This window comes from Thunnus albacares, chromosome 14 (genome assembly GCF_914725855.1).
Source record: "Thunnus albacares chromosome 14, fThuAlb1.1, whole genome shotgun sequence".
Classification (NCBI taxonomy): domain Eukaryota; kingdom Metazoa; phylum Chordata; class Actinopteri; order Scombriformes; family Scombridae; genus Thunnus; species Thunnus albacares.
The window spans coordinates 19,003,190-19,023,877 of NC_058119.1; the positions used below are offsets into that span (position 1 = coordinate 19,003,190).

At 40.0% G+C, this 20,688-nt stretch overlaps 1 protein-coding gene across 2 annotated transcripts; it reads right to left on the reverse strand.

Moving 5' to 3' along the window:
* Positions 1-1,094: 1,094 nt before the first annotated feature.
* On the reverse strand, positions 1,095-20,631 carry pibf1 (progesterone immunomodulatory binding factor 1). 2 transcript variants are annotated; one of them, XM_044373638.1, is made up of 19 exons: positions 20,486-20,631; positions 19,994-20,314; positions 19,679-19,779; positions 18,294-18,492; positions 18,034-18,153; positions 16,892-17,025; positions 16,018-16,126; positions 15,778-15,897; positions 15,613-15,674; positions 15,266-15,391; positions 15,060-15,158; positions 10,232-10,397; positions 8,909-9,059; positions 8,431-8,521; positions 7,453-7,555; positions 5,383-5,513; positions 3,727-3,811; positions 1,594-1,773; positions 1,095-1,284 (listed from the first exon to the last, which is right to left on the reverse strand). In XM_044373638.1, the coding sequence occupies exons 2-19, from the start codon at positions 20,258-20,260 to the stop codon at positions 1,231-1,233; spliced, it is 2,298 nt and encodes a 765-aa protein (XP_044229573.1). In that variant the 5' UTR covers positions 20,261-20,314; positions 20,486-20,631; the 3' UTR covers positions 1,095-1,230. The 2 variants fall into 2 exon arrangements, with proteins under 2 accessions (XP_044229573.1, XP_044229572.1); XM_044373637.1 differs by having other exon boundaries at positions 19,994-20,631.
* Positions 20,632-20,688: the final 57 nt, after the last annotated feature.

Sequence of the window (20,688 nt, forward strand, 5' to 3'; positions counted from 1 at the left end):
AATCATTTTTATCCCATTTTGAAAATAAACGTTTTCATTGCACCTCATTATCAACTGAAAAACATTTATTTGTGACAGCAAGGGAATTTTTTTTTTACTGTAAAATTGGACATTATTACATTTTTAAATGAAAAATACCCAAAATGTTGCAACTTAGACGTGAAATGAAGGATGACACACTCTGCTCTAGCTACTGTGTAGTAAAGAAAAATAATTAGGTTAAAATAAGAATAATAACATGAAATATAAAGTATATAAATAAGATTAAAAATATATAAAAATATTTGAAATATAATGTATATATACAATGTATATTGGCCCAGTATGGAAGTGAGATGTGCAGTTTTTCCAGTATAAAAAATGTACATATGTCACAGCTGTAAAGCAAACTACAGTATACAGTAATTATTATACATAATATACACTTATTATATAATTTTAACTTGATGATATATATTTATCTATAAATCAGTATTTATTTACAATAAATTCAACTCAGAAATTGCAAATATTTGACACATGACAGGAGGGGACAAATAATTTATTGGCCAAACAAGTCTCATGTTGTCTCCTTTCTAGTTATTTGAAAAGATAAGACAGTGATGTAATGTGAATTATTTTAGACTCACTCTCAAAAAAAAAAAAAAAAACAGTAGAAGAGGAATAAAATCTGACAATAAGGAATGACTAGATAGAGACATCCCAAACTGTGCAGCAGTCAAAGTCCTCCGGCCGAGTTTAATATGACACCGATAAGAACATGGGTCTGAAATGATGAAGGTATGCCTACTATGTCTATATTTAAAGCCAAAGGAGTCTCAGCTCGAGCAAATCAAAGGATAAGGTTCCTGCTATGCTGTTTGTCCGTAGCCACTAGTATCTGCAAACCTGGAAAAGATGAGGAAATAATGATAGACAGACCTAATAAAACAGTCGACTGCCAAGAAAGAGGAATTTTTGGGCAGTCAGTTAGCTAGGAATGTGTACCCCGTGGAAGGTAATACCTCTGGTCTTGGACCAGTACTCAGGGAATTTATCCTCTCTGAACAACATGTAACAAAAGATGAGAACAACAAAACACTCGGACACCAGTATGAGTTTCTGCTCTTGTATTTCAAATGTTGCTGAAATTTGATGAGAAGGGTTTAAAAAGGTAAAAAGTGTCGATAAAAAGGTAAGACTGTTAAAGCCCTGAGTAACAACAGCACCGGTAGTAACACATACAACTGGTCATTTGGGTTTCTGCTTCAGCGTTTGGAACCAATCAGGAGCTTCTGTATTGGTCTGCGAATAAAAGAAACAGAAAGGAAATATTATATTACTGGTACCATATTATGGTAATAGGCTTACTATTATGGTGTGGTTAGAATAGCATGACAGCAGGAGCTCTTGTCTGGATTCTTAAGATATTCTCATTGTTCAAGGTTAAATACAGTATTACAGCATAATGACTAAAAAGCTGAAACGAAACTAAATGATAAAAGCACAATTTATCATCTCCAGCCAGCCTCCAGCATTCCTCGGTCTGAACTTCTGTCCAGACAGGTTAAGGTGTTGTGACTCATGCAAAGCTTTACCAAGTCAGACACTTACAAACACAGTGGGTTTTGGTTTGTTTGGCGACTCTTCTTCTGTGGTCCTGTTGATCCGTCTGGACTGGTGTTTTCCTGCTCCGGAGGTCCTGATACCGGTTTTATCTGTTTCAAAGGGGTTTAGAGTGTCTCCCCGTTTGGACCGCATGCTGATCAGAACCTGCTTCATCACCGCTAACTCCTGGAGAATCACATGAGCACATAAAGATGGGAATGTGAAAACAAAAGTGAAACAATAAACATGAATCTTGAGAGAAATAACTGGCATTGTAGCATCCAAAGGGCTAGAGAACACTAGTAAAATTTCACTAAAAACCGTGACAAACAAAAAAATAAATGTATCACAAATATTTTATATGATTAAATTTCCTTCATGCAAAAATATCTTTTAAGTTAATACTTAAATTTCAGAGAGAGACATTTTCTTTAAAGTTAATGTGAAAGAATTTTTATTTCTCCTGTCTGGTGCCATGTTTCACCAGAACCACAGACGACACAGTGCAACTGAACTCTTAAAGACCAACTCTGGGACGACTTGTAATAAGCTCAACAAGCTCAAGGGTCTGCAGGGGTGGCAGCAGGGCAGAGGGGAGGACTGTGGGCCATTTCACGGTTCTATTTATCACCCCTGAGGACATGAGCCCCGGCATGTCACACACATGCACGAGCACGCACACACACACACAAGCGCACACACGCACCCTGGTGGCATCCCAAACAGCCAGGCTGAGGAACAGCTGTCTATGACAGGGCACATACTTCATACAGCAAACGGCAGGCTTGGGGGACACGCTCCCACGTGCACGCACATACAAGCGCACACAATCTTGAAGGAAAGATTGCAGCACGGTGTAATAAGTTGTCTGGTGTGAATATGAAAAGGTGGTTTACAGCAGGGTAACAGTTCCAGCATCAGCCGCAGTACTCTGAACTTTGTCAAACTGAGGTGATGGTCATGTGCTGCAACATGCTGGTTTATTTTATTTTCAAAGGCAGATTTTACTCATCATTTTGAAATAGACCAACATACTGGAATAGCATGGGAGACAATGGGCCTCATGAACGCACCGCTTGAACAGATTTGGTCTTGAGAGGCATTTAAGGAAATCTGTGGCATTCAATTCTCTCGTGCTTAGAATTTTCGAAGTACGAACGAGTGGTTCAAACCCGTCGCACAAGTCATGAACAGACAGTCTCTGCCTTTCTTCACAAGGGGGAAAAAACACTTGTTTGACTTATAAAAGTCTTAATCTCTTTGACTTTGGAGTTTAAATACGATACGAAAGTGCAAATTTTATATTCTGTTCACCACATTATCATCATCATCATCATCATAGCTGCCAATTTACTGAGACGGTTTTTAGATTTTATGATTTTTATTGGAATATTTTGGCGCGGTGACTTCTACATTTCAGTAGTTGTTGGAAACTTCTCTCATTCCGACAGCTGCTGCCTCAATGTCTCTCTGCAGGTCTTGTCCAGTATCATCTTGTGTTGCAGCTGACAGTGTAACATCTCCTTCTGTAATATTCTCTCCTCTAATATCTCAGTGACTGTCACATCCGTCGACCGCCTCTCATATTAGTCATGGAGGGCTTTAGAAAGATGTTTTTTAGCTTCATGTCAGAGCGTTCCTACTTTGTTTCTGTCACACTACAAAGCAGCTCTACGACTCTGTATTAACATTTTTTAATTGTTTCAGGTCTTCTATTACTAACACTCTGAAAGTTCACATGAAGCTCCACAGAGTAAAATCATTGTTCCTTCTCTTTGGTAACATTTCTGTGAGTGAAACTCGCCTTCAAACAGAGTGGAACGGGTGGCCTTATATGGCAATTTTAGGGGCGTTCATTAAGTTAATGATCACATCTCACGAATGAGCAGGTGACATTCATCAGGCTGAAACGATTTACGACAAGTTCAGGCAGTTAAGAGAATTAGTTTAATCCAAGTTGGAACACTTGTGTGGACAAACCACAAGAAAAAAACGTAAGACAATTTTAGGATAAGAACATGAAATTGTTCTTGCATGAGGCCACATGAATGCAGTTGTCATACCTACATAACATCATAATGGAAACATCAAATAATTAACATCCCAAAATACCAACATCATCATCATCATCATGTGTACCTCTCGATGGTTGAGCAGTCTCTCCAGATCAGCAGCCATGTTGTTCTTCACCTGTTGCAGAGCAGCTCGTTCCTTCCTCAGAGAACTGGAGTTACACACACACACACACACACACACACACACACACACACACACACACACACACACACACACACACACACACACACACACACACACACACACACACACACACACACACACACACAGGCAGAGATCACATCTTGAGCTAACAGAAAACATTATTAAACTTACTACAAGTTATGAATTCAATATACTATTTACTTAAATGCTCAAAAACATGAAGATATTAATGGTTAATCATGTAAGTTTTCTTGCTTTCAGCTCTTAGAAATGTCACCAACAGCTGCAAATAGCTTATAAGTTATTTCTTTATCTAGATTTCTTTATTTCATATTAATTTCATTATTAGATGCTATATGAAACTCAGCATAATATACTGTATTCAGTCCATTGATAGGATGTGTTTCATTTTTCCTTAGGGTGGGGTCAGGTTAGGGTCAACACAGGATCAGCTGTTAAGGTGGAGTCTGCTTTGTAATTTGAACTTTGCTTCATTTATGTGACTGTGTACTTACCTAACTATGGTTTAAGAAAAAAACAAACTAAAAATGCTAGACTATAACCATCAGTAAATGGTTTATTGGTGCTAAAAGTTTCTCATTATCAGTAAAAAACCATTAAGATCCAAACCATAAATGACATTTATAAGATAAGATAATGACATATATTATAAAGATAAGATAATGACATATAAAAATCAAAATGAACTCAATCAATTGGGAAGTTTGTTGAGGTAGTTTCTTCGGTTTATACCTTGTGAGAAAACCTTAAGTTTTCTACAGTACTGTCCAAGTGTTATTTCCCGGGGCTGTGAAACGTACAAGCAGGAGCCTGTAATGGGGGCACTTTAAAGCACATCATCTTGCGAATCTTGCAATAACAGGTTGGTAGCCTCAATACCTATCACTGACAACTGGGGGGAAAAAAGCTTTATGAAGTTGTGGGTCTGAGATCTGCCTCTGCTGAGACACAGGTGTTGGCTGATTTGAACCGAGAGAGTTTTGAATATCACCTGCCAAACGGTGAAAACAATTAATAAATCACAGACATAGTAAAACTAAAGACGGAGAGACGTGAGCACATAAAGTGAGAATCTCCTGTGAGGTATGTCTCTGCACAGCCAGAGGAAAACCTCAATACCTTTTTTTTTCTTCTTCTTTTTTTTTTCCCATCTCTTGTTTGCCCCAGGTGGGCAGCAAGAGAAAATCTGCAGTCTGTTAGTTTGCATATTTCTCAGGTTTGAAATAGAGAGGGGGACAAAGGGGATTTAGGTCAGTGCCAAAGGTTTGCTGATGTCAAACACTCACTTATGGGGTGCTGACAAACTTATGCACACATACAGGTTCACACACAGATGGAGCGAACAAGGTGTGAGAGGGAGAGAGGAAGACAAATAGAGATAAAGCAGAGACAGCCAAGGGTGGGACGTATATAAAATATAACAAATAAAATGAATAAAGAGAGAGTTTGGCAAACAAGACAGAGGTGGTGTCCTTCAATTAGATGTGTTGACTTTCTTTTAGTCCAGTTAGTGAACGTGTGTTTCTGTGTGTGTGTGTGTGTGTGTGTATATACCTGACATCGTCCTCAAGCGAGGTGATACGTTCCTTTAACGTGCTGATCTGAGCATCCCTTTTTCTCACGGTGTCTATCAGGTAGCTATATGGTTGCTGTGTCTGCTGTAACAGTTGGTTGGCTGCCAACAACTGAGGAGGAACACATTTACAATTACAATTACGGGGAATATATGACTTCACCTACACAATCTCGGGGTCAAACTCGATTCTATTATTTATTTTCACTTAATAATACACGTGAGACCCAGCCCTACATTTTTTTCACATGTGCTACACGATACTGAACTTTAGAGAGTCGCAATGACGCAACAACAACAAGAGCTAAACTGGAATTAAACGTCTGTCACTATGACGGCGATGTGAAATTACATTGTGCAGTTTTTTTGTTTTGTTTTTTTTGGTTGAATGACTCTCAAAGCTGCAACCGCCAAGGTTTCTTTATCTATGATGTCATCAAGGGTGGCTTGAGTGCCCATAAATGAGTTTTACAAAGCCGTATCTCAGTGAATCCTTTTTATTTTAAGTACACTTAAATAACAAAAGGCATAAAGTGGATCCACAATCTTAACAACCAATTTCTTGCTCTATAATGTTCTGATCTGACCCCATATATGCTGTAAGAGTACCTGATAAAACATTGGTCATTCTGTATCAGGCTTAAAATCTTGGAAACAATAAATAAAGTTAGGTCGTTACACATTAAGCCACTTTAAGAGCGAGCCAGTAGTGAGTAGAACTGGGTGGGAGGGTAAGGACAATAGTTAGTTAGTCAGGGCGACGGTGTGGGTGGTTAAGTGGTTGACGCCCTTGCCCTTTCTAGTGAATAGGAAGTATAGTTTTTCACCCTTTTCTTTCATACTCGATGAATCATGAGGTATTCCTGATGAATGCCAGTCAATCACAGTTGACAGATGAATGGCCGGCTTATTTAGTCACAAATCTGTCCAGTTTCCCCATTCTGGATTGCACAATCCCTCCCTCTCTCACTCAGATTATAATAGGGGGAACGTAGAAAAGCGAGCGCACTGGCTGCCAGAGCTGTCATTCTCTGCGATTTCAAACCTCACTGGATGATTTTCACATCAGAACACGAGTAGCAGCCATGTGACTGTGCACACAGTCACGCACAGACAAAATGCACACACCCAAAATTAAAGTCTCGGCACTGTACACACACACACACACACACACACACAGAGACACACACACGCGCATTGTGCGCCAAACAAAACAAAAGCCTCGATGATTAGTGCGGTGAGTTGTTGGGAGAGTGAAGAGTATGGCCGTCACGGTTTTTGGCACTGTTTTCAATTGTGTCAACAAGTGTGACAGGTACTAATACTCTTAACTCCTCACTCTTCTCATGTAAGGTCTGCTGTGTCTGCCGTCTGCTCTCACTAAACAACCTGTCATTTTCTTAACACCGTTTTAAAGGTAGACTCAGATATTTTGCAGGCCAATTGTTAAGCTTGGACAAAACAAACAGAGCAGTGGACACTCTTTCCGACAGGTCCTAAAGCATGTATTTGATGAATAACCTTACAAGCTGCTGCAGTTCCTTTTATGTTCTTTTTTTCCTGCTATTTCTTTCTATCAGAGAGAAAAAGACACCCGAAATTTGCTTGATGTCTCGCCTGCTAGGTCTGTCGTTAAGAGAGCAATTAGAGGTGCTCTCGCTATTGACTTTACAACAATGGGGCGCCGTGCGATGGTGTGAGAAGGTAAATGATGAGTGATGAGAGAGGAGCCACCTAGCTTGGCTATGTGATAATGACTCTGTTATATCATCAGAGAGAAAGAGAGGTTGAAAGCCAGTTGAAATAAATCATTACGGCTTTGATAGAAGCTGTGGAATGACCATTATAACAAACGGTAATAATAGTAGTAGCCGTGGGACATGTGATGGTGAGAAAATAAGTGTGTGTTGCAGGTAGTAACTTGCAGTGCTTCCAGATAAAAAACAAATTTAACATTAAATTTAACTTTATTCCATTAAAGATCGTCCCCAGGCGGGCACGCACCTGGACGCTGTGTGTGCATGCATGTGTGTGTGTGTGTGTGTGTGTACCTCTCCAGATATCTTCGCTGTTTGTGAGTTGTGTCTCTCAAGCTCTCTCCTCAGTGACGTGTTCTGCCTCTCTAGCTGCAGCACCCTGCGGGCCAGGTGAACGCTGCACGACAGCCACACAAACACAAATACAGATTTGGAAATTCCATAACACACCATCAACAAGTTTACACTAGTGTGTACTTTATTGTTTCCCGTACAGTTTATGTAACCATAACAGTTGAGATCGACCTCAGGTTTTTGGTTGCACATGCATAGTTCAAATTCTAATTGTTGGCATTTTGGAGGTGAATCTAGACTGAACATGTATTCTTAAGTCCCTATAAAAAAAGGATTTGAAAATGTCAACATAAAGAAAATACACAACACAACATTGGACAAAGTTTTAGCCAATTGCAGAGGGCGGTAATGCATATCTACAGCTGATGGTGGTATTACACTGTAAAAGGTGGGAATTCACTAAATATATGAGGAGAATGAGCAGAAAAATGCAAATATTAAATTTGTAATGCTTAAGATTTCTGTTCTGGTTGATTTGGCAGCGCCTGTGCTTACAGCAAGTGAGATTTAATACTACAGCAAACACTCCTTGAGGAGCTACTTTATCAGATCAGACAGCGCAGTCAAAAAACCTGTGTTGTTTTAACACAATTGGGTCAAAAAAAGGCTTTGCAAATGTTTTATGGGGTAGAAAACGCATTCAAAATATTTGTTAGACCTTATAGATACAAGTAAGAAACATTGAATGTAAAAAAAAAAAAAAAACAACATACATGTATGTAGCTGTGGACAGGAAGGAGTATCTGATATTTTTTAAATTCAAACATCTGCCTGATATGTCACCATACCAACATATCAATTTAACTGTAAACTACTGTATATTAGCCAGCTGATATCTTAATACAGTATACTTAGGAAAAACACACACAGTAGCAATGTGAACAAACTGCAGTTTTTGAAGTGTATCATGTGCTTTACCTCTGTTTCAGTCTTCTTTTGGCCGTCGTGGGAACGTTGGCTCCGTAGCCATATGAGAACAGAACTCTCTCTGCTTCTTCTTCATTCTCAACTGGCAACAAACACAAACACAGTCTGTTTGTTTACAGGACCACTATCACAACCATGTGGCAACGTGTAGCTGTTTTTATTTGTCCCCCTGCTCCTGTATCAGGATTTTGTAAATCTACTGGACAAAGCCTGTAGTAAAATGCTGTTGCTCAACTCTCACAAGACCTTCCATTACAGAGCCACAATAGCATTTGCTGATTTTTCCATAATTGTCCCCATCTTAATCCACTACAATGCTATCAGTCAATTTTATTACATAAATTCTCTGATGCCAGGCCTTTGTTCAATGCATCTGAAAGCAATCAGTGTCTGTTTGTTTGTGCTTTAATCTTTTTGACTTCACAGTAATGTGTGTAATGTGATGCAGAGCTAATGCTGTGTTCTTTACTTTCAGCGGCCTGCATGGTGACTTGGTCCAGCTCTTGCTCCAGCTTTTCATACGTTTCCAGCCGAGACGCCTGCTCGGCATTCTGAGCGTGCAGCTCCGCCGCCCGCTTCTCTGATGACGTCTGCAGCCTGTAAAACTCCTGGGTCAGGAGCTGAGGGAGAAGACGAGAGGAGAGAGAGTGAAATTGTTTTCTGTGTTGGCCTGCTGAAAAAAAAAATGTACATAAATATCTTGCTGAGAAATCATGAAATACATGATAAAAATGAATAAATAATGTAGGTATTACATTCTGTCAGTTCTTTTCTTCAAACTAGTACTGTAGTTTTTCCCTGATTATACACTGTTGCATTTATTTCTGTAACATATTTATTAACACAGATTATGTGCAACACATCATTATACCATGTACATACAGTATGTCCCTCTGGCAAGCAGGACAGGGTTAAATACAGGTTAACAGGTGGACATTTATGTGCATCCAGACGTCAAGAACAACTTGCACTCAAGTAATGTCTTGCATACATGGGTTTGCTACAGTGGACAGAGATAAGAATCGAGCCACTGGACTGAAGTATTACTGAGAATATAACATTAATTTTTCAGGGCTATGGATGGTGGACGCCTCCCTAAATGAACAGAATACTGATTTAAGTTCAGTAAGTTAAGTTTTGCACATTTGCCGATATTAACTTGTGCGATATTGGCAGCAAATAAGAAACTTTTCCTCCGTCTTTCTGAGCTTTCACAATGTTAAAGAAGAGCAGTGTAGAGAGACACGATCCTTGATGAGAAGAGTAAGTAACTGCCATTTTTCATACAGATGTCCTTCACAATACAAGTCAAACTTTTATCATGCCAAGTGCAGGAATATTTGCTCCAGGTTTAGAACTAACAACTGCACCTGAAGAACAGAGGAACATGAGGCTTGAGCACTGTACTGTTGAATCAACAATATTGTGTCACTATGATGAATAAATGAATGTGCTATCTTTCCCGGTATGTTAATCTGTGAGCACATTATGCTGGTATGTCACTCTATGAGCATGTGCAACAGGAACTTTCTGCCGTGTGTCCAACTAGATCACATGATGACTAAGGACTAACGTTATATGTCTGTGTGTGTTTTTCTATTTTTTTTTCTATTGATTATTGCTGACTGTTGAAAATGCTGATAACAGAGGGAAGGAGTAACTTTCATTGGCTGAAATGAAACCACAAGAGGAGACAGGCGAGACTGGATTATGATAAAATAATGACTCGGTATATCACTGTAATGCAATCAGTAAAACTTTTTCTACTTTTTTCTCTCCGTGTTTACAGTACCTCCAGTTTCTTCTGCTGTTTCTCACACTCCACCTGGCACTGGGCCAGGGCCTTGGCCGTCTCCTCCTTGACCATCTGAGCGCGCTCGGCTTCGAAGGAGTGCAGCTTGGCCTGGTTGGACAATTCTGCTACCCGGCTGTCAGTACCCAGCTGGAGCTGACGAAACCTGCGTAGACAGAGACACACATAGACCATAGAGTGCAGACACACACACACACACACACACACACAGACACACACAGACACACATATTAATAAATTTGAACATAAGTGTATTGAAAAAGTGAGATAATGTGTTTTGTAGAGCTGTGCCCGACTCAGAATTTTGTCAGTCGAATCGGATTTGGCTGTTCAATACAAAGATTCGACTATTCGCTCCTCTTTTTTTTTTCTTTTCATAGAGACTATCTGGCAATCAGAAAACCTGTAGGCATGAGTTTCAGTGATGGTTTCAACCACATTAACCTCGTCAAATGCAACAGAGTCATGGGAACATATTTTTGAGCATTTAAAAATCAATAAAAGACAGCTACATATGATGCAGGATTTGAATAATGTCAGGCAACCATATGGATTTGTTGGAATAACGAGACAGGCAGCAAACATGTAGTTCTGTTTAAATCAAGCTCTTATAGCCTATTTTTTTTAAAATGTCACTTTAAACATTAAAAACGTGTTTAAAATAAATTCACAGCATTGCCCGCTAATGAAATAACTGACAGCTCTTCTTCATCAGGATAGACCTACTTCTTTATTTCTCTTTAAACATAAAAACTAATAAATAAAACTAAACAAGAGTAAATCAACAAATGAAATTCTTTAAGATTGGAATTATTTTTAGATGAAAATAAAAACAGAAAGCCTGAATTTTTTAAAATAAATTCACTGCACTGTTTGCTTTGAAATAATAATAAAAATAATTTCCCCCTTATTTATAATTCCTCATTGAAATGTTATCACTTTGCATTTTTGTAAGCTTCTATCTGTTTTATCCTGTTATTGCAATGTACGCTGACTCACAAAAAACAAACAAACAAACAAACAAAACTCTCAGGGGACAGCCCTACAGTTTTAGTGCACACAGATTACGTGAACACATGATAAAGCAGTGAGGGTAAACTTGGGTTGGGCTCAGGCATGCCTGGTAGTTTCAAACAAATGAAGCAATATTTTTGTTCATATAGATTCAATTATGTTATGTGTTGCATAATAATACGTTTGTTTGGAAACTGGCAAGGGAGTAGATACTTAGTGTGCATTGTGCAATGATGACAATTTATGACTTTTTTATGTTCAAAGAGTTCAGTGGAACCTATCAGCTTGGCAACTCCAGCGTTACACGAAGTCACCGAGCAGGAAAGCCAAGTCTTAAATCATTTGGTTACAGGAGAGTATTTCTCAATGGCGCTCGCAGCAATGTCTGGTCTTGTTTGATCTTCCATGATTTTAGCTGCCGGGCCAGAGTGAGATGTTCCTACTGAAGCGTTTTGTAATTAGAAAAGAACAAAGAGAAAGAGCGCATTCAACAGTTTCAGTTTTCACAGTTTTGCATAAAGCAGGAGCCTCATCACATACAGACATAAAGACAGTTAGACGCACCTTGCTTTCCAAACAGGAAATAATCTATCAAACCTAATATACACAAAACTGCCAGAGAACAAGATGAACGTATGTGGCAGACAAATTTGATAATAGATAAATCATTGACTTCACTTCTCAGGCAAAAATATGCCAAACATTTGTTAATTCCACTTTCCCTAATGTGTTTTACATCATTTTAAATGGACTATATTTGGGTTTTGGACTGTTTTGGACGGATAAAACTATCAATTTGAAGAGGAATCACTTTGTGCTCTGGATAAATATAAAAGGGCAGTTTCATTATTTTCAAAAATATAATGGATTAAAAAATAATCAACAGATTAAGCGATAATGAAAATAATAATTCGTCGCAGCCCTAAAAGTAAAAAAGAGAGGTAACATTTTTCAAGCCCAGTGCTTTTCCTCAGGCAGCTTTCAGGCATGCAAAGACTCTATCAAGCCATGGAGGTTGGTTGGATAATATTAATAACTCTCGATTACAGCTGACCTGATAGGATTTCATCATCCATAGAGTGCTGGCCTGAGCTGTGTGCTCACAGTGACAGACATGTACACATGGTTGACATTTTATGCCCTCTTTTATTAATGGTGGCTGCAATCTAGATAGATCTAGAAAGAAGTAAAACATTCCTGAAATTTTTTTTTAATATTTTCCAGTCAGTCATGTTCTTTTTCTGTCCTTTCAAACGGCAATTTAATGGAAATATTTACAGCTACAGAGGATAATAGCACCTGACTCAGGGGTTCCCTTCGGCAATTCTGTTACAACAAGTTTAGGTCTGTCAGAGAGGTAAAACTGGAAAACCCTCCTCAGTACTTTGTCATTGTTCTGGACAAGCTGATCGCTGTAACCGCTGTGCTCTCCAACGTTGTGAAACAGAGAGCGCTCGGATTCTAAACGGCCGTCCATGCTACAATCATCTGACGCCATTTCAAGCTTGTCCGCCTCATTCTTTGCCCCAAAAATAGGGGTGTGCGTGGGGTTAGGGGTTAAAGGCTTGTGGCTCGCATCTGTCGTTGCTGGCTTGCGATGCGACGCAGAGAGGGAATGTGATCGCAGCGAACAGAAAGTACAAGGGAGAGTGAAGAGTGTGTGTGTGTGTGTGTGTGTGTATGTGTGTGTGTGTGTGCGTGGGTGTATGGAAAGACCAACAGCTGGTGGTTTGGATCTAGAGAAATGACTGGCATGTAGTAGTAACCCTGGACAGGGACACTACTGCTGCTGCTGCTGCTGCTGCTGAGGCTGTGTGTGTGTGTGTGTGTGTGTGTGTGTGTGTGTGTGTGTGTGTGTGTGTGTGTGTGTGTCTGACAGTTGCAAACACAATATTGCAAGTAATATAAAAATGCTTTTAAGTATTGGACATGACTATAAATTAGGACATACTGTGGAAACATAATTCTATACATAATTCCTTTTAATGCTGACAATACAGTCCCAATATTTGTGTGTGACTAGACACGAACATTTGCTCATAGACGTTTATGTATATGACAGAAAAAATCCTCCTGAAAAACCTCCACCAATAAGTAAAAAAACACAGGCTTAAAGTGTGTGTGTGTGTGTGTGAGTGTGTGTGTGTGTGTAGCATGGCTTACAATATATCTGTTGCAATTTCCATGCAAGATTTGAAACATTCAAGCTAGACCACGACCCAGAGGCATCTTTTGAGGCAATACTGAGATGGGCATTGTTGCCTGAAGCAGAGATATAGACTAGCAACTTGGACACAAATCACTAAATGTAAGTGTGAAAGGTGAAAAGATGTTTTATAACGTTAATAATTATAAAATAAGTTGCACAAAATCACAGGAGAAAAAAAAGGCTAAAAAGATAGATATCACACAAAAGCTCACAATTGAGCTGACTGAGTGAGAAATGCTTTCACAAGAAAGACTGAGAAAAAATATGAAATAAGGTCTGAAGTAGTGGTTTTAAATCATCAGCCACAGTTAAAGGAGAATTCCTCAGTAATACAAAGCATCATCACTCTCACTTAACATTCCCAAAATCTTCGCTGAAAATATTTCACTCCCGAGGAAGCAGTGAGCCGGGCCAGTGACACCAGTTTGTACTAAACTGGCCTTTCATTCCGCCAGTGAACTCTGACTTCTACATGACCTTCTTTACCCCTCAATTACATGTGATCTTTAGTAAGAGACCGGAAAACCACAGCCACCATAGTCCTACCGCACCCACAGCATGTGCTAATGACAGACTACCACTGGCTCACACATCAGCATGATGCAAGCTCACAACTCTCAGGAAGATCTGAGTAATTCAAGCTGATATCTATATATGAGCTTCCTTTATAGTAATATACAACTTTAGAACTACGTCACTAACAGGCTCAGCGGTGAAGCCAGCTTTTATTATTCACACTTTGTATGCCTTTGGCACACCTCGCACAAAACTTTTGCTGATTGGCCAACAAAAACCAGGAATAAAATTCAAAACGTGACGTGTTTAACCATGACATGACAGAAACTGTACCAACTGGCCTCAATTGCCCTCAGGTGAAGTTCCATAACTTTCACTGACATACAGCTTGTTAAAAAGGGCACCAGGAAGTAACCTACATTTAGGAGCGGCAGTTGTAAATGGATTGTTTAACTCCTAAAAGGCCACCAGAGCTGTCAAACATGGAGATGTTTGCTAAAATGTCAAGTCATGCGCAACTGATGACAGCTTTGATCATTTATCCGCATATCTAAAAGCCAGTGATGCAACTCGCTCTACGGGTGGCTGCTGAAGATTTGAGTGGATGTGAATGATGAGAAGTAGAAGCAGAGAAACCTGGATTTAATATAAAAAAAACAAAACTGCACGTTAGTCATAAGAGCAGCTTTTATGGTTACCAGCCAAATTATACTGGTTTTCTCACTTATCTAGCCATGCAGATACTGTTGGTTTAGTTTGCCCAACTTTTTTAGGTATATGTTACCTTTTTTTTGGACTCTGTGCCAACATAATGAAGGTGAACTTCATTTATAATAAATAAATAAAAACCAAACTATATGCATGGCTACATACCACTAGAGTTGACTGTGAAAATGTTTTTATGTAATTTGAGTGAACCGACCCTTTAAATGACACTTCTACTTTTACTGTATGACTAGAACAGAAATAGGAAAGAAAGCAAAAGTACTTGAAGTTAACTGTGGATAAAGTAAACCGTATAAACACCTGTATCACACTTTTATGCGCGTCATGGATGATCAAACTCACTGTTCGAGCAGCTGGTCGTATCTGGACTGAGCGTCTCTCTCAGCAGCCACCGCTCTGTCCTTCTCCAACACTGCATTGTCTCTGGCCTCACGCAAGTTCCTGGTCAAAGTACACACACATACACACATTTCTGCTGTTTTTTTTTTTGTTTTTTTTTACTTCTATACATACAGTTCCTTAAGAGTTAAATACAACAAGACCTGTACCTGTTCTCCCTCTCATACATCTCCCTGGACGTTCTCTGCAGGTTGTCTATCTCCTGACTGGTTTTCAGCCTGATGTTTTCCAACTCCTCTCTCAACTTGGTCTCGTACTCTGACTTATAGTGGTCTCTGTGGTGGAAAATATAGACAGAGTTATATAGACAACATTTTCCCCAAATTCCAGGGGTGAGATGTACTGGATCATATTCTCGCTGACAGATGAAACCATCAATGTCCAAGTTTGGTGATTTTTACAGGCCATTGTTTGGTCACAGACTGATCGTTTCCGGCACAGCTTACATCTGATTATCTGTTGGTGACTGGTGTAAAAAAAAACAGCAGAATCTCACCTGGATGCCACATATTTCTCATAAGCATCCTCCCTGGCCTTCTTAGTGTCTTCTAATTGTACCTGGATGACAGAAACAAGCAGTGAGGGCATGTTAGTTGAAGCCTTCCTATTGTTTAATGGAATTTGTATTAGATGAGCCTCCTAGCTGATCAACTGCATGAACCTGCAGCCTCTCCAGGCGGTCTTCTCCATGTGCACAGCGGACACTGAGCTCCATGTTCTGTCTGTGTAGGTACTCCTTGTCCTTCTGTAGCAGAGTCACTGACTGCTGCAGTGTCACCACCTGCAGGACAAGAAGAGAAAAACCCAGCTTTTACAAAACAGTACAGTATATGGAAGAGAAACGTGAAGACAGAAAACGTGTGTGTGTGTGTGTGTGTGTGTGTGTGTGTGTGTGAAGCACCTCTGTGCTGAGAGTTTCTCTTTCCCTGTTCTGTGTAGCGTGAGTCAAGTCTAGTGTCTCAAATCTCCTCTTCAGCTCCTTCAGCTCTGCTTCAAAGTTGTCACGTTCACTGTAAACCACAGTATAAAACATACTGAACATACATATGAACTGGAAACTTAAATATCCTTAAAAATTATGGAAAAGTAAAACTCCTTCATTTTCATTTATTGCCTCCATAAACATGGATTGAAAGTCAAAAAGGGTTGTTTCCTTTTACAACAAAAAAAGGGAAACAAACCAATCCAAATGTGCGAGTTTTTTGTTCCCATCATGAAAAAAACATGAATCCAAACTAAATATTTACTGATCTAACAACCATCTTTTAGTGAAGAACTTACTGCTGTTGCTTAATCCCTTTTGTCCCCTGTGAGATATAAAGCAACAATCATTCCCTGTTGAGGTGAACAAGCCAAGATGAACTTACAGTAACTTTGAGGAGGCTCAACATGTTGCCAAGGATGGGGAACCATGGAGGGAACATGTTGAGCCTGCCCCCAAGTTAAGTTGGTCTTGGCACAGTGACCTGCTGCTTTACTAAACATCATACGCACAACTTTTCAAAAACACAAACACAAATGACTTCTGATACGAACCAAACAGAAAGGCTCTTGGTTGCCTACATTCCCGTCATTATCATTATATTACAGACATGCTACTCGATGCACCAGGTAGCGAATAATTCTATTACAACATACAGGTACATACAGGACATGATACATAAAACTGAATTCATATCTAAAACGATCAAGGAGTAATAGCATTTTTAAAAAAATGGTATCACTGTCTGTCTTCTGTCACACAAACACACACACACACACACACACACACACACCGTTTGATGTGTGGGTAGTTGTCTCGACGGTAGTCCCCCTCCTGGATCTGCTGTTTGGTGTCAGCCAGCTCTAAGGTCAGTCTCTGGCTCCTCAACTCCAGCTCTGTACGCAGCCGTCGCTCCTCCTCATAGCTCTGTGCGCACACACACACACACACACACACACACACACACACACATAAATCAACATTTAAATACAAGGAATTTCCACAAACATTAGGAGCTCTATCAACATCTAGCTCCATGCTGTCTCAAAAGAGTCATACAGTTCCTGCAGATTCCCCAATCGCTTATTCAAGCAGTGAACATTGCATTCCTTACTGTGCTGGGATCTGTAGACTGATTTTAGATCATTTTTGTGGAACCACCTTGGGCAATTTACCTGTTGAAAGTATCCAAGTGACAGAAAAAAACTGTGACGACAAAGGGGAGCATCTAGTCGGCAGAAATGTCTAAATCCTCTGTGGCATTCAAATAATGCTCATTTGTCTTAAGGGGTCTCATACCATTACACCACGTGCCTCTATTCATGCTATTTTTTTCCCATACTCTGACTGTGCACTCAGCATGTCACATCATCTCATCAACATGTCATTTATGCCTACAAGGCTACTGCTGACTAGACTGACTGGCTTTTTTGTAACTCGCATCACTCTTGACGCCGCAGGCTGTGAAAATGACCGTTTTGCCTAGCATCAAAAGAATTTACGTGTCTTAGATCACTTGCCCTCCTCATTTTCACATTCGCTTTAGAAGTACCTGAACCTCTCGACCCTCTCTGCATTCTTCACATTGACACTTTCTAAATATGCGACTCACTGACTCAGGGAGTGTTCGAGTGTTCAAAAGACAGAAAACAAAAGGCAAAAATGCACTAATTGGTATTTTGAACTTATCATAAGTGTGCTCAAAAACATGTGCTCGTAAAACACATGAAAAGGTTGTTGATATGCTTGACACACAGGTTCAGCAGTTCTGTTTATTTGACTGTACGCTGTACGGAGGCTATGATTTGAACACAGATGAAAGAGAAATAGACAAAAAAATGGTGATAAAACATAAAGGAATAGCCTCATAAAAAGAGAAGAGAGAATGCAATATTGAGGTGTGTATAAAGACGCTTCTGTACATGTGTGCGGTACCTCCATCAGAGCCTTCATCTGGGTTCTGTGTGTGTCCAGGTCTTCAGTCAAACTGCCTCTCTTCACACTGAGCTCTGTCAGCTGAGCCCGCAGAGGAGTCACCACCTCATAGAAACGCATCTAAACACGCACACACACAAAGAAACGGTCAGCATGTCAGGAAACTTCTCGACAGCTTCGTAATGATCACTTCTTGTCTCTCTGGTCACCATCAGCGAGGTTCAACAGGGTGGTGTAGTGATTAGCTCTGCCACACTTACAGCTACATATTCCTGTATGGAGATTTTATCCTCGGGGAGATCTCGGAGCTCCTGGTATCTGTCCTGTGAGATGTCCAGATCCCTGAGAGATCGACGCAGCTCCCCTGCCTTCTCGCACAGCTGTCGATTTGTCTCCTCCAGCTGCTGCTGCCTGAGCAGGATGGCCTCCATCTCCTGCTTACGCAGAGCCTGCTGCTTCCTGATGGCAACAGTCTTTGTTAGCGTAGTTCATCTTTATGCTTAATAGCTAAATTTTATTTATTTATTCATGCTTCCCAAACATTTCCCTACTGAAGTTTTCATAATTTCTCTTCCATCCTGCAGCAATAGTGGGAATTATGACTGTCGAAACAGTAAATAACTGTACGGTTGAGGAAAACTCTTGATAACTTGCTTGTTTCATCGACTTCTTCTTTATTCAAACATTATTATGCTGAATCAAAGCCCAACATTTTAGCTTACACCTTCATCAGGAATGACACGAGTAATGGGTTGAAAACCATTTTTTTATACATTTTCAAACAAACATCACACAAGGCATCCCATAGGATAATTATTTCATTCAGTAATCAGAGGTGTTTTACTTGAGGTGTTTCCTTACAAGCTAAGTTTAACTGCTATTATTTAGCTTAGAAATTTTTTTGGGAAAGTTTTGGCTGGATTGTTTTGTTTTGATTTACCCACAAGATGGTGCTACAATGTGTAAAGCAAACACAGGTAACAGTACAGGTGACATAGATGATGAACTTGATTACTGAATGATGTAATTATCCTGTAGGATGACTTGTGTGATGTTTGAAAATGTATAAAAAAAATGTGGTTTTCAATCCATTATTCCTGTTTGGCCTTTGATGAAGGTGTAAGCTGAAATGTATAATGCTGTTTGAATAAAGAAGATGAGCGAGTCTGTCTGTGTGTGATCCTCCTCCTTCAAGCAGTTAAGAGTTCCAAAACCAACAGCATAAATTTGATGGGGTTGAGGCCAGCAAGTATCAGTTGCACAAATTTCGTAACAATTTGCCCATTTTTCTGTATTTTCCCAATTTATTGCTCTATTCCAACCTTTTAAAGAGTTACAGATGATGGTCTTTTAAATGTTTTTATAATATTATTTATACTTCCAGACTTTACAGAGGTGTACGGGAATCCTGTTATAATAGAATATAAAAATGTTTAAACCTGATTTGATTGAGAGAGAATGCACAGTAACTCAGTGACACACTGTTTACTGATTGATAGAAAAATATGCTGCTGGTTACAGCTGTATGATGGCAACATATACTTAAGCCATGTTATAGGATTCATATAAAATTAATCTATCGATAAAAAACAACAGATGAAGCAACAATGGCACTACTGTGCACTACTGCCTCCACCTTCCTCACCTGTTCTCATCCTGAGCAAGTTTCAGATGGTTGTCCAGTCTCAGGGCCAACACTTGTTTCTGATGCAGAGCATCATTCAGCCTCTCCTCCAGCTCCTCAATCTGATATACAAAAACACACGCAAGGAAATAGTTACAGGGCTGGATATTGCATGACTCCTGTGCAGCAAATTAACGCATCTGCTACAAAGATAATTCTTGAAATGGAAATTTATGAGAGGCACAATATGGGGCTAAGTTACACCCACATATCCAAACACACACACACACACACTGTCCATCTTCCCTCTGCCTCTACAGCATTCCTCATTAATACCTTGGTCAGATAGTCTGCTTTCATGTTGTCTATGATCAGGTTCTTCCGAGAAAGCTCGATTTTTAGCAGCTGGACGTTGTGCAGCAGCTCCTTCCTCTCGATCAGCTGGCGGGTCACCTTCTGGGATCCGTCCCGCTGCTCGTCGGACGAGGAGACATCCTCGGTGGTCGGCACGGTGGTCTCCAGACTGATGTCCTCCGACTCCAGGTCCAGGGAGCTGGAGACGTTGGCCGCTGTCGGCTTCAGATGCTGCTTCTTGGGAGGCATTTTCGTATAGTTTCCGCTCTGACTTTGCGTCCTCTCTTTTGGTAGCTAACGTTACTGTAGCAGAGATTATGTGAGATTAAACAATTAACGTTACATCGCGATATGTGATTAACGTTAGCTAGACGTTAGTTTGCACCGACTGAGCACTACTCTAACTAGTTGTATCGTTTGAAATTGATTACGAATGTACTCATATTTGATAAAATACGATATAAACCCAAATACCGAGTTACTCCGTAGAGCTGACATGAGCCAACGGTGGGTTGTTTTTATTTTCAAGGGTCCCGCTCCTAGCCGCCTGCTAACCGCCAACGGTTCGCCAATTTTTCTTCCTAGGACGGCGAAGTCATGACCCGCCCTTCTCTACCTCTGATTGGCTAGTACTTGTTGCCTTCGTTGGTTGGGTTCAAGCATGAGGAGTGAGATTG

Coding starts and splice junctions, on each gene's coding strand:
- pibf1 (XM_044373638.1), bottom strand. CDS start 20,260: ATGCCTCCCAAGAAGCAGCATCTGAAGCCGACAGCGGCCAACGTCTCC. Junction 18,493..19,678: donor CTTGCTCAGGATGAGAACAG/GTGAGGAAGGTG, acceptor TGTTGCCATCAG/GAAGCAGCAGGCTCTGCGTA. Junction 5,514..7,452: donor CAGCGAAGATATCTGGAGAG/GTACACACACAC, acceptor GTTCCTCCTCAG/TTGTTGGCAGCCAACCAACT.